The sequence below is a fragment of the Silene latifolia genome, chromosome 8, assembly GCF_048544455.1.
Source record: "Silene latifolia isolate original U9 population chromosome 8, ASM4854445v1, whole genome shotgun sequence".
Lineage (NCBI taxonomy): Eukaryota > Viridiplantae > Streptophyta > Magnoliopsida > Caryophyllales > Caryophyllaceae > Silene > Silene latifolia.
In genome coordinates this window covers 3,037,199-3,053,719 of record NC_133533.1, presented here as the reverse complement: position 1 = coordinate 3,053,719, position 16,521 = coordinate 3,037,199, and the positions used below count along the sequence as shown (strand labels likewise).

The 16,521-nt window shown below is 42.0% G+C and overlaps 1 protein-coding gene across 1 annotated transcript; it reads right to left on the bottom strand.

Moving 5' to 3' along the window:
• Positions 1 to 11,469: 11,469 nt before the first annotated feature.
• On the bottom strand, positions 11,470 to 12,315 carry LOC141597535 (F-box protein At4g22390-like). Its single transcript, XM_074418001.1, has one exon. It carries the CDS (start codon positions 12,313 to 12,315, stop codon positions 11,470 to 11,472), a length of 846 nt encoding a protein of 281 aa, XP_074274102.1.
• Positions 12,316 to 16,521: the final 4,206 nt, after the last annotated feature.

Genomic DNA, 16,521 nt, shown 5'->3' with positions numbered 1-16,521 from the left:
TGCTCTTTTTTTTTTTTTAATTTTGTAGATCAGCCGCTGTCGGCCGCCGCTCTTGTTGAGCAGCAAGTGGAGGAGAACCCCGCGCAGGCTGGTGATCATAACGTCGCCATTGACTCTTCATCCCAGAAGGTTCCCCTTTCCCGACCGCAGGCTGGTGATCGAAACGTCGCCACCGGCTCTTCATCCCAGAAGGCTTCCCCCTCCCGGCCTTGTAGCGGAAAGCGCGAGGTTGATCAAGAGATCGGCGAGGTGGAACGAGCGACCGGTGCTCGTATCATGGAGCAGGAGAAGGTCGTGGCTCAATCCGCTTTTGAGCTTAATGCCACTAAGAAGGTGGCCGCGAAGGCGAAGCTGGATCTTCTCAATGAGCAGAGGCTTAGGGGGGAGGCTGAGAAAGCGCTCTTGGCTGAGAGAAAGCTCAGGGAGGACGCTGAAAAGGAGGTCCTTGCTGAGAGAGCCAAGGCCGAGGCTGCTGCGGCCGAAGTTGAAAAATTTCTTTGGCGAAGTGTGACCTTGTTCGGAGGCACGCCGACCTTTATCTCCAGCAGAGGAATGAATTTAGGGAACGGTTTCAGATCCAGGGGAAGGTGATTCGGAGCAAAGAGGCCATCATTAGGCAAAAGGAGGACGACATTGAGATGCTCCAAACCGACATGCTCCCTAAAATGTGCTCGATTAGGGATCCGGCCGGCAAAAGCATTTTGCCAGGGAAGTAATTGAGGAGCTCTTTCCTCTTGATGGTTCCTTTCCGTGGGGCAAATTTAACGAGCTGTTTGACGACAAGCTCGAAGCTAAGGAGAAGGCCGTGGAGGAGAAGGCCAAGGAGGCGGTGAGGGTGAAGATAGAGAAAGAGGCGGCCGAGGAGGCAAGCAGCTCTTCTTGCCGAGAAGGCTAAGGCGGCCAAGGAGGAAGCCGAGAGAATGAGGGCATTTGAGGAGGCCGAGGCTAAGGCCGAGGTCGCCAAGCCGAGGTCGCTAGGGAAGCTCTTTGGGTTGCCCATCGAAGAAGATCTTGCTATCCGGCATTTGGCGATGGCGAGCGCAACAGAGATAGGGAGATGATATTTGTAACCTTTTGCCTTTCCTTTCTTTTTATTTTGTACAACTTTGGTAGGTGGTCTTTTGGCTCAATCCTTATGGGGACGGCCGTCGTTTGCGTTTCTTGTAATTTGTTGAACATATTTAATAAGAGCTCGTTTCTTCTGCCTCCGGCTTGGCCGAGGTCTTTACCTCATTCCTTTTTCGTGCTAACAGTTGAGCGTCTCAATCTATACTTAACGTTTTCACTTTATCTCTGGCTCGGCCGAGGTCTTTTTCGTCCTTGTGCGAGTTTTTCTCTTATGTTATTAATTGGGCGTCTCCTTTGTTTCCGCCTTGGCTTGGCCGAGGCAGTCTAGAGTGCGTTCCTCAACTGTGTTTAACGCTTCTAAGGCATTCTGATCGCTTTGCGAGCATCAACTGCGCTGGTTGTGACCGTCGAGGTGTCTTTTTCCTGAGGGTGATTGCTTGCCGTGGCGTCTACCACTTGGGGTGACTGCGACGGCGCCTACTTCTTGATGGAGACTGCCGTGGCGTCTACCACTTGGAGTGACTGCGGCGGCGTCAAACCTCTTGGGGTGACTCGCCGTGGCGTCTACTACTTGGGGTGACTGCGACGGCGGCGCCTACTTCTTGATGGAGGCCGTGGCGTCTACCACTTGGAGTGCTGCGACGACGTCAAACCTCTTGGGGTGATCGCCGTGGCGTCTACTACTTGGGGTGACTGCGACGGCGCCTACTTCTTGATGGAGACTGCCGTGGCGTCTACCACTTGGAGTGACTGCGACGGCGTCAAACCTCTTGGGGTGACTGCCGTGGCGTCTACTACTTGGGGTGATTGCGACGGTGCCTACTTCTTGATGGAGACTGCCGTGGCGTCTACCACTTGGTGATGCGACGCGGCGTCAAACCTCTTGGGGTGATCGCTTGCCGTGGCGTCTACTACTTGGGGTGACTGCGACGGTGCCTACTTCTTGATGGAGACTGCCGTGGCGTCTACCACTTGGAGTGACTGCGACGGCGTCAAACCTCTTGGGGTGATCGCTAGTGGCGTCTACTACTTGGGGTGGCTGCGACGGTGCCTACTCCTTGATGGAGGCTGCCGCTCTTGTCGTTATGACAGTGTGAGCCGATATCTGCTTACTGATAAAGACTGCCGCTCTTGTCGGTATGACAGTGTGAGCCGGCGTCTGCTGCTTCTTAGTGACTATGGGGAAAATGAACATTTGGATGGAAGACTTGGACGATTTTTCATTAGATAAAAACATGCGTCGGGGTGCCCAGCTTTGTTTGGACACCTCCGCCGCTACTACGAGTTTTCCCGAGATTACCGGTGTCCTAATGGTTTATCAAAGGCACTCCTTCCCGATCAGCCGCTAGTTATATCCATGAGGTCGCCCTCTGTTGTAAGGATAGACTTTTCCCTTTCTCGATTTCTTTGCCACTTTGAGGGATTGCATGTTGCATCCTCGCGGCTATCCGGACGTTGACCACCTCGTCTTTTCGTCTTTGGAGACGAGCTTATGCGCTTCCCCGGTCCGAGACATACATCGGTGTTAGGGCCCGGATGGACATCACTGCGTCGGCCTCGCTCGGGGTGACTCGGCCTATGAGAACGTTGTAGGCGGACGAGCCGTCGATGACCACGAACTCGGCTAGGACATTCTTAGCCGCATTCCTTTTTCGCCGAACGTCACCGGAGTCCGATTGATCCCGGTGGTACCAGGCCGGCCCCGGAGAAGTCGTATAGTGGGTTGGTGCGGGGGCTCAAGTCCTTGACTTTCGGGCCGAGGCCGAGGAAGCACTCCCGAACATGATGTTCGTGTATGCGCGCTGTGTCAATCAGGCACCTCTTGACCAGGTGGTTGGATATGTCCAAATTGACTACAAGTGGGTCATTTGTGAGGAGCGATGACTCCTTCGTAGTCCTTCCTTCCAATGGTCATATCGGGGATGTTGGAAGCGGGGATCGTTGTGTTGGGCACAAAGTTGATGGCACGATATAGCTCGTTTAGGTGTCGTTTGTGCCCATGAGCGGACCCTCCGTTCTCGTTGCCCCCGATGACAACATGGATCACTCCTATCCGTTCAAGACGGATTTCTTGCCCTGAGCTCGCCGGCGTCGGTCTTTTGGCCTTTGGCAACGTACTTGCCGAGGCTCCCCTTCCGGATCAGCTCTTCAATGGCATTTTTCGGATGCGGCGATCGTTGGTTAAATGGCGGTGTGGCCGTGGTACTCACAAGATCTTGGCTCGTGTCACCGTCACTTTTTGGCTTGGGGGGTCTCTCCCACTTCTGGCCCTCGTTTTTGCTCAGGGCGAAGACCTCGGCGGCTGATACGACGAGAGGGGTTTTATCATTATACCGCCTCTGGTGGTACGTTCCTGAACTCCACCCGGCGCCCGTCGAGTCCTGTTTCCTGGCAGATTTGTCCGACCGTGACCCCTTATTGTCACGGCGTCTTTCATCGGACCGTGATCCATTGTTGTCACGGCGTCTTTCATCCGGGTTGTCCTCCGGCGCTCTTCTTTTCTCGAGTGCTCGGCCTCGCCGGGGCCTACCCAGGTCTTGTGATAGTCTTCTACCTTGATGGCTTGGTCGCCCATCTTCTGGCGGCGTCAAGCCCAGGCCTCCGCACTTGATGAGCTCATTTTTAAGTCTCCCTTGGGAGGCCTTTCATCGCCGCGAAAGCCGCCAATTCGGGATTAATTTCTCCAATCTGCTGGACCTTTCCGTCGAACCTCTTCACATAGCTTCGTAGAGACTCGCCCCCCTCCTGTTTGATAGTTAGGAGGTCCGACGTCTCCACGGCCCTCCTCTTATTGCAAGAGTATTGGGCTAGAAAGGCGTCCCTTAGGTCGGCGTAATAGTATACCGAGCCGTCGGGAAGCCCCTTGTACCAACTTTGAGCCATCCCATGCAAAGTTGTTGGGAAAACTCGGCACCAGACCTCATCGGGCTGCTCCCATACCGACATGTAAGACTCGAAAGCCTCGGCGTGGTCGGCTGGATCACTATCTCCTTTGTATGATATGGGTGGCAACTTGAGTTTAGTTGGCACCTGGACTTCTAGGACGTAGGCGCTGAGGGGCTGTCTGACCACGTGTCGAACGATACGCGGCGATCGGCTCCTCGCATTCCTAATCCGGCTCCTCCCCTCGTAGCGGGAAGGACTCCTTCTCCGATTCGGACTTCTTCTCCAACTCTGCTGAGTCGGACTCCTCTGGCTCCTTTGGGGTAAGCCTCGTTCGTGCTGCGGGGACGCTGTCCTCCCATGAGTGCGGGAAGGACTTAGGTCTACCACGCCCACTTTGGGCTCCCCCGGCGACTTGACTGGGTCAGCTTCTCCTAGTGCTCCGTTCAAATTTCTCGGAGTCACGTTTTGGGCCCTGGTCTCCTGGACGGTTTCCGCCGCTCTTGTCGGCGTGACAGTGTGAGCAGGCGTATTACCAATTAGGTCCATGAGCATTTTCAGTTTTGCTACGTCAACCACATGTCCCATGATGGTGACCTGGTTGGCGGGTAGCGGCGTGTCTGGTATTATTGGCATCCTGAACTCTGGTTGGATTACTCCGCCGGTGGAGGGCTGCACGACTCCAGAATTGTTGAAGGTATCATCTTGGTAGAGTGCGGTTTCGTCGGTCACGACTGCGTCTTGTTGCTTCGACATCCTCTTAGCTTTTTGGGTGGGTTTTTGTTGTTTTTTTTGTTTGGGAATGAATGTGACTAGCTTCTAGTAGCGATTTCCCACAGACGGCGCCAATTGTTCCGGGTGTAATTCCAGAGCAGATATTCGTTACCACTCGTAGCTTGTAGAATGTCGTCTTTGTTTGAATCCTTCTTTCCTTAATTGTTCCTCTCGGCCTCTCCTGCAACAATGAACAGGCGAGGGCTTGGCTTTGTGCCAAGCGTACTCACTCCGACGCTCAAGTCGTAAACTTAAGGGATAAGTTGTTACTTGGCTGAATGTATATTGTAGAGAGATAAGGAAGATTATACCAGATGAATAGTGTCTTTTAGGTTAAGTTCTGGATCCTTTCCTCAATGAAGGTTGAGGAGTATTTATAGACCTTTCACCTTTTGTCACGTAGTGGCCAAGTGGCCAAGTGGCTAGCGGGTGGAAAGACTGATCTACCCCTCGGCTGAGGGACCTATGGCAGGCCGGCGGGCCCTGTTGACTCACCGCCGAGGGGTCTTGGATATGAGTACGCGGGTATGTGCCCCGGCTGGCAAGTTGCCATGCCGAGACCAGCCGACAGCCGATGGGCTGCATCGGCTAGGCTGTCTAAGCCGTTGACTTGCTGTGGATATCTTTGACCTTGCTCAATATGTTGACTTGGTCAGCGGTGCAGAATATGCCCCATCAATGACATATTATGATATGTCATATTCCTAAATTAGGATATCTCGATATCTCGACATATTCCAACAATTTGAACCAAGAATCTTTAACGCCATACTCTTTCATAACCCACGTACTGTCCACTATTGTAACACATAGTAACCCGTCAAGTACGCCTAACTTGATCGATTCATGGACATTTATTTCAGGCATTGGAACATCAGTAATCCATTTTTCAGCAAGTATGTCGAAACAACCGATTCTCTTTTTGGCATTCGTATTATAAATTTCGAAAATTATATGGAGTAAATGTTCGATTACAGTGGTGACACTGCACCATACGTAACATTTATCCAACGTTTGCTCAATTAATCTCCACTTGTTAGTTCTGAGACTATAAACCATAACTTCAATTTTAGTTTCGAGATACATATTGTGTGATTAAGTTGGATTATATTTGGTACAACGTTAGAGAAAAGAAAGCTACTACGGCTACACGCAATGGAGTAAATCCTAAAGCGACTTATGGCTATATTTGCAAAGGAAGTCTTGTCGATTTTCCCGGTGGCCGAAACATACATGAAACTACATCAGCCTAAACAAGCAAAGGACGTCTATGTCGATTGACATAATATAAATCAAATTTTCTATCGGTTATCCTAAATTTATTTTCGATATGAAGTTATTCTATTTAATGAATTCATTTTGTTAGAGATTCAGATTAAAGTGTACTTAAGATTACCATGATATATGTCCCAGTCATTTGTTTACTTTCGATTAACTCACAAAAAATAAAAGAGTAAACAACTGAATGGAACCGAGTGAATATTAGTTATCGATAATTGATTCCTCCAAGTACAGGCGACACGTTACCCAATCCAATACATATGTGACTGTCTCAGATGGCAATTCGTTAAGAGTAGTTAATTGGAGCTCGGGCCTATGTCACTCAGACTCGAGTTTGGTTGTCGAATAGAGAAACATATCCCGGTATCTTACTCGTCGAGATTCAATTTTTTGAGACAGGGAGAAAGAGGGTAATTAGAAATTAGAATACATAATTTTGTGAATAAGTACACAATATATTCTTAATATATAACAAGATGAATTTATCTCTGTGAATTATGTAACAAGATGAATTTATCAATTTTGTGAAATTAGAATATATTCTTAATTTATAACAAGATGAATTTATCAATTTGTGACGGGCTGCTGCTAGTCCGTCACAGAAATAAGGCGTCATTGACCTGGCTAGTATCAGGCCAGGTCACATGCATATAAAACATAAGCAGGACAGAATGGTGGCTTTAAGACGATCTAGTAATTTCGTAATTCCTTCCGCTTGTTTAGGCGGATGTAGTTTCATGTTTCGACCACCTGGAAAATCGACAAGGGTTCCTTTGCAAATATAACCTTGATGAATACCTTCAATTGTAGGATTTGTAACCGTAGTAGCTTTCTTGTCTTTAACATTGTAACAAATACATTTCCTAGTAGAAAATTGTCTACATAATAATATCTCATCTCGTGATCCTTTCTGGTAAGCAATCGGATAAAAATCCAAATACAAAATATCGTCAGAAGCGACGCTCATTAACTTAAACCAAGAATCTTCAACACCATACTCTTTCATAACCCACACACACCAACAATTACCTAATCCCATCGTCTCTTCCGTCTCCAACGCTGTAACACATAGTAACCCGTCAAGTACGGTTAAGAGGATCCATTCAAGGTTATTTAAGTGAGGGAAGGGAACATCATTAGTCCACTTTTCAGTCACAATGTCGAAACAACCGATACTTTTTTTCGCGTTGGCATTTTTGTGTTCTACGATAATTATATGGAGTAAATTACGGATTACTGCCGCGAAATAACTCCAACTTCTATAACATTTATCGTCAAAACCGTCTCTCGATTACTCTCCACATGTTAGTTTTGAGACTGTAAACCATAACTTCCATGTTAGTTTCTTTAGGGTTAGAACTTTGAGGTATTCGAACAATTTTACAATCATGGTTGGCCTCGTCGAGATATGTCCCATAGCATTCACACTTTCCATTGTAAGGAGGATAAGGAATTTTGTAGTACTTACCTGTAGATGGGTTCAGCAAGACGATTGCAAAGTACAGATAGGGCTAATAAGGGAGAGTCGAGTTCGTGAAGGTGGAAGATTTTTAAGCCAGTATCTATGTATACGAAGAGGCGGTTGTCGTTTGAGGAGACGGCGTGTTGGTGGTGGAGGTGGATGAATTCAGGGGAAGAGATTATTGTTTGCCAGGTTTTGGAGACGGATTTGAAGCGAGTTAGGGTTTTGACAGGTAATCGAGGAAGTATGCATGAATGTAGTACGTCCATTGGAATGGTTGCCATTGAAGATTGAAGGTATTACAGCTCCTTTGGTATGGTATTATAAATATAAATATACTCGTCAATGATAAATTGACGAGTATAATAATAAGACAAATAATATATGAAGATTTCCACGTTCCTCCGAAATTCTACAAAGTTACGGGGTATATCTCAATGATAAACTGTCGGTGATATTGTTTGATTAGGAAAGCGATGTATTTTGGTAAGTATAGGAACTACGGCGGAGTATATTCTTTCCCAGATTCTGATTCGAATAAAATTAATCAAAGATGTTAAGTTAGTAATATATTTCACCGAGTTAGAACTACCTTTATCCTAACTACTAGACCAAGACCTCATCGATAACGATTAGGCATTTTCAGTTCGCTCTAAGCAGTACATTATTAATTAGTTGGTTTTCACAGTTACAATGAAAAAACAATGTTTCTCTTTTGCTAATAAATTGATATGATACACACTTACTCCGTACTACTAGTTGGTAAAATTACTCCTAAACTAATTCCCACGACCTTAATACTAAGTTCGTCCGCTTCAATTTTGCTCTTGTCGCTACCTTTCCCCACACAAAAAAAAAAAAACAAATTAAAAGGTTATGACTCATCGAGATTTAATTTTGAAACAGGGGAACTCTGTCCTGAATGTTTGACTCAATGATTACATGATTATTTTCCAATTTGGATCCTCTTAATTACTTTTTTTCTTTTTATTACCTCTCAATAGTCTAGATATTATCCATTATTTTTGAGGTCATGGAAAATGGTTGCATTACATAATTTGTTTCCGATTATTGGGTAACGTGACTCCTTTACTTGGAGGAATTACTTATCAATAATTGATATTCACCTCATTCTTTTCATTTGTTTACTCTTTTATTCTTCTTGGAGATTTTAATTGAGATAAACAAATAATTAGACATGTGAATGAATTAAAATAGGTTTTTTTTTTGGTGCTCATGAGGGGTGAAGCCCCAAAACTTAATTAATTGTTACAATACGAGGAGTGGTAACTCCAAAAACGTCATCTCTAAAAATAGGTCGAAGATCATCAAAGGGTATATCTAAATACTAGATTCTATTCCTCGATTAGCGAGCATGTCTGCAGCTTTGTTCCCTTCTCTGTAGATGTGCTCCAGCTTGACAGTCCATGAAGTTTCATTAATTAGCTCCTTGCATCGTTTGACAATAAACTTTAGACTATTGCTAATCAATTGATCCCCATTAATAATCTCCACACATGGAGAATTGTCCATATGGACTAAGAGCTTTGGAATTAGCAGTCCCTTTCCAACCCAGCTAAAAGCGCTAACAGCTCCGCCTTCATAGAAGAACAATTCCCACAAGACAAGTAATATGCCGAGATGAAGTTACCAAACGGATCCCGAAATATTCCACCACCACCACCCCCCCCCCCCCCACACGGATCCCGAAATATTCCACCACCCTCCCCCCCCCCCGGACCTGGGTTTCCTCTAGCAGCCCCATCCGTGTTTAGCAACACCCACCCATGAGGCGGTGGAGACATGAATTAAAATACGTAGTACTCGTGATCATGGTAATCTTTGCACGTAATGGATACGATTAAATACACTTTAGCCTGAATATATATAAAATGAGGAATAACGTATTAACATCATATCATAAATAAAGTTTGTTACAATTACAATCAAAAGAAAAAAAAAACTTGGATTTAAAGTATAGCCTTGTAATCTTTAAGCTGGTGTGGTTTCATGTGTCCGCCCTCGGGAAAATCGACAAGGCTTCCTTTGCCAATATAACCATAATTACCTTCAATTGAAGCCGTAGTGGCTTTCTGTTTTCTAACGTTGTACCAAATATATTCAAACTTAGAATTACAATATTTTATACATAATACCTCGTCTTGTGATCCTTTGCGGAAAGCAATTGGAGTAAGATTAGGCCAATCCCAAATATCGTCAGAAGCGATGCTCATTAATTTGAACCAAGAATCTTTAACGTCATACTCTTTCATAATCCACATACTGTCCACTGTTGTAACACATAGTAACCCATTAGTCATTGGAACATCAGTAGTCCATTTTTCAGCAAGTATGTCGAAACAACCGATTCTCTTTTTGGCATTCGTATAAATCGTATTATAATGTTCGAAAATTATATGGACTAAATGTCCGATTATAGTGGTGACATTGCACCATACGTAACATTTCTCCACCGTTTGCTCAATTAATCTCCACTTGTTAGTTCTGAGACTATAAACCGTAACTTCAATTTTAGTTTCTATGTTTTCAAAAATCCGAAAACAACGTTTTTGAATTCTAGCAACTTTATAATCATGATTAACCTCGTCGAGATACATCCCATAGCGGTCATAGTTCCTTTGGTAAGAAGGAGGGGAAGGAATTTTGTAATACCTACCTGTAGATAAGTTAAACAAGACGAGTCCAAGGGTACCATAGAAGTCTACCAATATGAAAATTTCGCAAGAGGCGAGAATGGTTAGGGCATAAGGTACGAATTCAGGGTTATACCAGTGTACAGATGTGGTTAATAAGGGAGAGTCGAGTTCGTGAAGGTGGAAGATTTTTAAGCGAATATCCCATGTATACGAAGAGGCGGTTTGCATTTGAGGAGACGGCATGTTGGTGGTGGAGGTGGATGAATTCACGAGAAGAGATTATCGTTTGCCAGCTTTTGGAGACGGATTTGAACCGAGTTAGGGTTTTGACAGGTAATCTAGGGAGTATGCATGAATGTAGTACGTCCATGGGAATGGTTGCCATTATTGAAGATTGAAGGGATGTTGATGGAATTATTTAGGGTTTAGAGGAATAAGACAAATAATATACTCGTCAATGATAAATTGACGAGTATAATAATAATAATAATAAGATAAATAATATGTGAAGCTTTCCATGTTCCTCTGGAATTCTTTGGTAAGTATAGGAACTATATACTTTCCTGGATTCCGATTCTAATAAAATTAATCAAAGGTGTTAAAGTTAATAATATATTTATCGAGTCAGAATTACCTTTATCCTAACTACTAGACCAACACCTCATCGATAACGATTATGCAATTGCATTTCGCTCTAAGCTGTACATTATTACTTGGTTTTCACAGTTACAATTAAAGAACAATGTTTGACATATGCTAATAAATTGTTATGATATACCCCTTCGCCTCGGTCATTTGTTGTCCTTTTGATTTTGGCACAAAGACCAAAGAAAGGTGAGGGGGCCAATTATAAGATGGCAAGTGAACAAAATTAAGTGTGAATGATCAAATTGCTCATCAAATGCAATTCTAAAATGGAAAAGACAATAATTGACTGATACACCCCAAAATAGAATAGGACAACAACTGACCGGGACGCTAAATTTACAACTTCTAATTCCCATGATTTTATTTCAAGTTCGTCAGCACAAAACCAACTAATCTAAAGGAGTGCATCTCATTTATATATAACTCCTTTACTTGGAGGAATTAATTATCAATAAGACGATAACTAATACTGACTCCGTTCCATTCATCGTCACTATAGTCTATTATACTTTGTTTCTTAAGTATAACACGCGGTGTCATTGCTACAAATATTAAACGGTCGCACGACCATAACAAATTAAAAAATGCAACAGATTTTCGACTCCTTGCAAAAAACATGTGTCCTAGTAATGAATAATGTCGTATATAAAAAATAGTTAGGACGACAATCAAAGGAAAAACTGAATTAAAGTAAATCTATTGAGTGTAGACGACGTAATAGTTTCTTCGGCTTTGTTTAGGATGATATAGTTTCATGTTTCGGCCACCAAAAAAATCGACAAGGCTTCCTTTGCAAATATAGCCATAAGTCATGTTAGGAAGAACTGCATTGAGTGTAGCCATAGTAGCTTTCTTTTCTCTAACGTTGTACCAAATATATTCCAACTTAGAATTACAATATAGTGAACATAATACCTCGTCTTGTGATCCTTTGCCGAAAGCAATTGGAGTAATATTACGCCAATCCCAAACATCGTCAGAAGCGATGCTCATTAATTTGAACCAAGAATCTTTAACGCCATACTCTTTCATAACCCACATACTGTCCACTGCTGTTACGCATAGTAACCCGTCAATTACAGTTAAATTGACGGGTTCAAGGTCGTTTAAGTGAGGGAAGGGAACATCATTAATCCACTTTTCAGCCAGAATGTCGAAACAACCGATTCTCTTTTTGGACTTGGTATACTTAAGTGCGAAAACTATATGGAGTAAATGTCCGATTACGACACTGCACCATGCGTAACATTTCTCCACCGTTCGCTCAATTAATCTCCACTTGTAAGTTTTGAGACTATAAACCATAACTTCCATGTTCATTCCTACGTTTTGAATTCTAACAACTTTATAGTCATTGTTTGCATCGTCGAGATATATCCCATAGCGTCCAGTGCCACATATCCCATAGCGTCCAGTGCCACTACTGTAAGGAGGGTACGGAATTCTGTAATACCTACCTGTAGATGGATTCAGCAAGACGAGGCCAACGATGCCAGAGAAGTCTACTAATAGGAAAAATTCGCAAGAGGCGAGGATGGACATTGATCTACGTGCGGGTTTAGGGTTATAAAAGTGTAAAGATTGGGACAAGGGAGAGTCGAGTTCGTGAATGTGGAATTCTTGTAAGGCGCAACTCACGAATACAATGAGGCGATTAGTGTCCGAGGATAGGGTGTTGTGGTGGTGGAGGTGGATGAATTCACGGGAAGAGATTATTGTTTGCCAGCTTTTGGAGACGGATTTGAAACGAGTTAGGGTTTTGACCGGTAATCGAGGAAATATGCATGAGTATAGTACGTCCATGGGTATGGTAGCCATTGGAGAGTTGGAGGTGTTAGTTTAAGGGGAGATTATTACAATTATATCAAATTACCATTAGTTTGAGGAGACGATAAGAAAATTTAGGGTTTAGTGTCAGACGACGATGATACGAGTTGTTGGCTACGTTCCTGTTGCTAGATAGGGTTTTGGACTTTTGGTACTTATTACAGTTTCTTTGTAAACAAGGTATTATAAATACTCGTCATTCTATTGAGATTAGGAAATCTCAGTCTCTATCGATTATACTCCGTATAGGATTGTATGAATCCTAGTTTGCTTATGTCGTTGTGATTAACAATTGGCAAGGCTAACCCGACCCAAACCCGACCCATCAGGACTAGAAAATATTGCATCCCGAAGCAAAGAGGGGCTTAACTAATTGGGTGAAATTAGCGTTTTTTTTGTGTCTTCAATTGAGTTATAGATGAAACCTATATCTATCTATAGCTCATTTGACGACTCAAAAAAAAATTTGAGCTATAGATACGATACAAAATTAATATTGGAGGAGCGGAATTCGAACCTTAAAGTGAAGTATGTAACGTTACTTGGTTTTTAATAAGTGCCTTGCTGTTATTATTATTACATCATTTTTTAGAATATTGTTACCTAATTTAAAAATTTGGTAGAGTTGGTTTACTTGTTATTATTACATCATTTACTTGTTGCTTGTAAGTAAACCATAACTATATGTCAAACTATTGATTATTGTCCATAAACATATACTCCCTCCGTCCCGGTCATTTGTTATCTATTTCCATTTTGGGTGTATAAGTGAATTGTTATCTATTTCTACTTTTGGTAAGTTTTATATGTAAAAGGTAGTGTGCAAATGGATGAAATAGTAATATTATATTACTTTATTAGACATCCACTTGCATTTCCTTGGTCTTTGTGCTAAATAAAATAGATAACAAATGATTGAGACGAAGGGAGTACTTCTAAGAAAATATGTGCTCTTGAATTAGCCACAAATCCTATAGATAATGAGATAACGACATTTACCCATTCATATGCGTGCAGTGGTGGAGTAAGGGGGTTAGTAGGACACTCGGTCCCCACTGACACATGAAAACTTGAAAGATTTTCCAAATTTTTTCAAAGGTCAACGAACTTATACCATTACATGTTGGCCCCGCTAAGATTTTCCAACTCCGTTAATTTCAAATCCTAGCTCCACCACAGTATGCTCATACGTATTTTTCAACAGTTAATTCAACCATCTAACTACAATACCGAAATTAAGTATTATCAAAGACATCGATCAGTTTTTTATTATTAAATTTAATTTCATCGCCTTTTAATTTTCTACATAATTTTGTGAATTATGTAACAAGATGAATTTATCAATTTTGTGAAATTACAATATATTCTTAATATATATAAAAGATGAATTTTGCTAGTCCGTCACAGAAATAAGTCATTTTCCTGTGACGGACTACCACGGCTAGTATCAGGTCACATGCATATAAAACATAAGCAGGACAAAATGGTAGCTTTCAGATGATCTAGTAATTTCGTAATTCCTTCCGCTTGTTTAGGCGGATGTAGTTTCATGTTTTCACCACCATGAAAATCGACAAGGCTTCCTTTACAAATATAACCTTGATGAACACCTTCAATTGTAGGATTTGTAACCGTAGTAGCTTTCTGGTCTTTAGCATTGTAGCTTTCTGGTCTTTAGAAAATTGTCTACATAATACCTCTATGGGTATGGTTGCCATTATTGAAGATTGAATGGATGTTGACCGAATTATTTAGGGTTTTGACAATAAATAAAAATAACAATATATGATGTTTCCATGTTCCTCCGAAATTCTTCAATTTTACGGAGTATATATATCTCAATGATAAATGGTCTGTAATATTGATAGATTAGGAAAGCGATGTATTTCGGTAAGTATTAGGATTCTGTATATATGAATCCTAGTTACCTAATATCGCTATAGAAGGAACGATAGTCTTTCCCGGTTTCTGATTTTAATAAAATAAAATTAATTAAATATGTTATCGATAAGTAATACTGACTCCGTTCCATTCATCGTCACTATAATAAAATTAATCGAAGATGTTATGTTAATAATATAATACGTTGTCAATGCTACAAATATTAAACGGTTGCACGGCCGTCCCAAATTAAAAAATGCAACTGATTTTCGACTCCTCGCAAAAAAACGTGTCCTAGTAATGAATAACGTCGTATAAAAATGCAACTGATTTTCGACTCCTCGCAAAAATAGTTAGGACAATCAAAGGAAAAACTAATTTAAAGTAAATCTATCGATAAAAGGGTAGTTTTCAGACTACGTATGTAGTAGTTTCTTCCGCTTGTTTAGGCTGATGTAGTTTCATGTTTCGGCCACCAGGAAATTCGACAAGGCTTCCTTTGCAAATATAGAGATTAGTCGCTTTAGGAAGAACTCCATTGAGTGTAGCCGTAGTAGCTTTCTTTTCTCTAACATTGTACCAAATATATTCCGACTTTGAATTTCGATATTGTAAACATAATACCTCGTTTTGTGATCCTTTGCGGAAAGCAATTGGAGTATCCCAAATTTCGTCAGAAATGATGCTAATTAATTTGAACCAAGAATCTTTAACGCCATACTCTTTCATAACCCATATACACTCCACTGTTGTAACACATAGTAACCCGTCAAGTACGCCTAACTCAATCGATTTATTGACATTTATTTCAGGCATTGGAACATCAGTAGTCCACTTTTCAGCAAGTATGTCGAAACAACCGATTCTCCTTTTGGCTTTGGTATACAAAAGTGAGAAAACTGTATGGAGTAAATGTCCGATTACCACACTGCACCATGCGGAACATTTCTCCACCGTTCGCTCAATTAATCTCCACTCGTTAGTTTTGAGACTATAAACCATAACTCCCATGTTCATTTCTTCGTTTTCTTCTAAACTTCGAAAACAACTTTCATGAGTTAATCTAACAACTTTATAGTCATTGTTGGCGTCGTCGAGGTATATCCCATAGTGTTCAGTGCCACTATCGTAAGAAGGAGGGTAAGGAATTTTGTAATACCTACCTGTAGATGGATTCAGCAAGACGAGGCCAACGATGCCAGAGAAGTCCACCAATAGGAAAAATTCGCAAGAGGCGAGGATGGACAGGGAAATAAATTCGGGTTTAGGGTTATACAAGTGTAAAGATGGGGACAAGGGAGAGTCGAGTTCGTGAATGTGGAATTCTCGTAAGGCGCAATTCACAAATACGATGAGGCGATTGGCGTCCGAGGACAGGGCGTTGTGGTGGTGGAGGTGAATGAATTCAGGGGAAGAAATTATTGTCTGCCAGCTTTTGGAGACGGATTTGAACCGAGTTAGGGTTTTGACAGGTAATCTAGGGAATATGCATGAGTATAGTACGTCCATGGGTATGGTAGCCATCGAAGCCTTGAGAGTGTTGTTAAAGGCCGCGGATATTAGGTTTTCATCAAATTACCATGAGTTTGGGCGGATGTGAACGGAATTTAGCAATTATTATACGGTTTTTGATACTTTGTGGTTTCTTTGCAAGGGTTTATATAAATACTCTCCCTTCTTTCTCCGAAATTCTACAATTTTAATTTTTAAACTTGAGATAGAAAAGGTTATTTTTTTTTCCCTAAAAACTTAATGGTAAATTTAATAGAAGGATTAGGAAACTATCGAAGATAGAAATATTGTGTGATAAGAAAAGTGATGTATTTTGGTAAGTGTAGGACCGTATGTTTCTCAGTTGATATGGAGTAATATACGAAAATTTGAATGATAATCTAACCCGGTTCTTGATTATTGGAAAAAAGTTAATACAGAGTAATATGTTTCATTTTTTCTGGCAACTAGGAAGTTTATTTCTCGGTTAAAAGTACTAACAACTGAGACGGTTTTACACTGAGACAGTCCCATTGTGTAAAATGACGT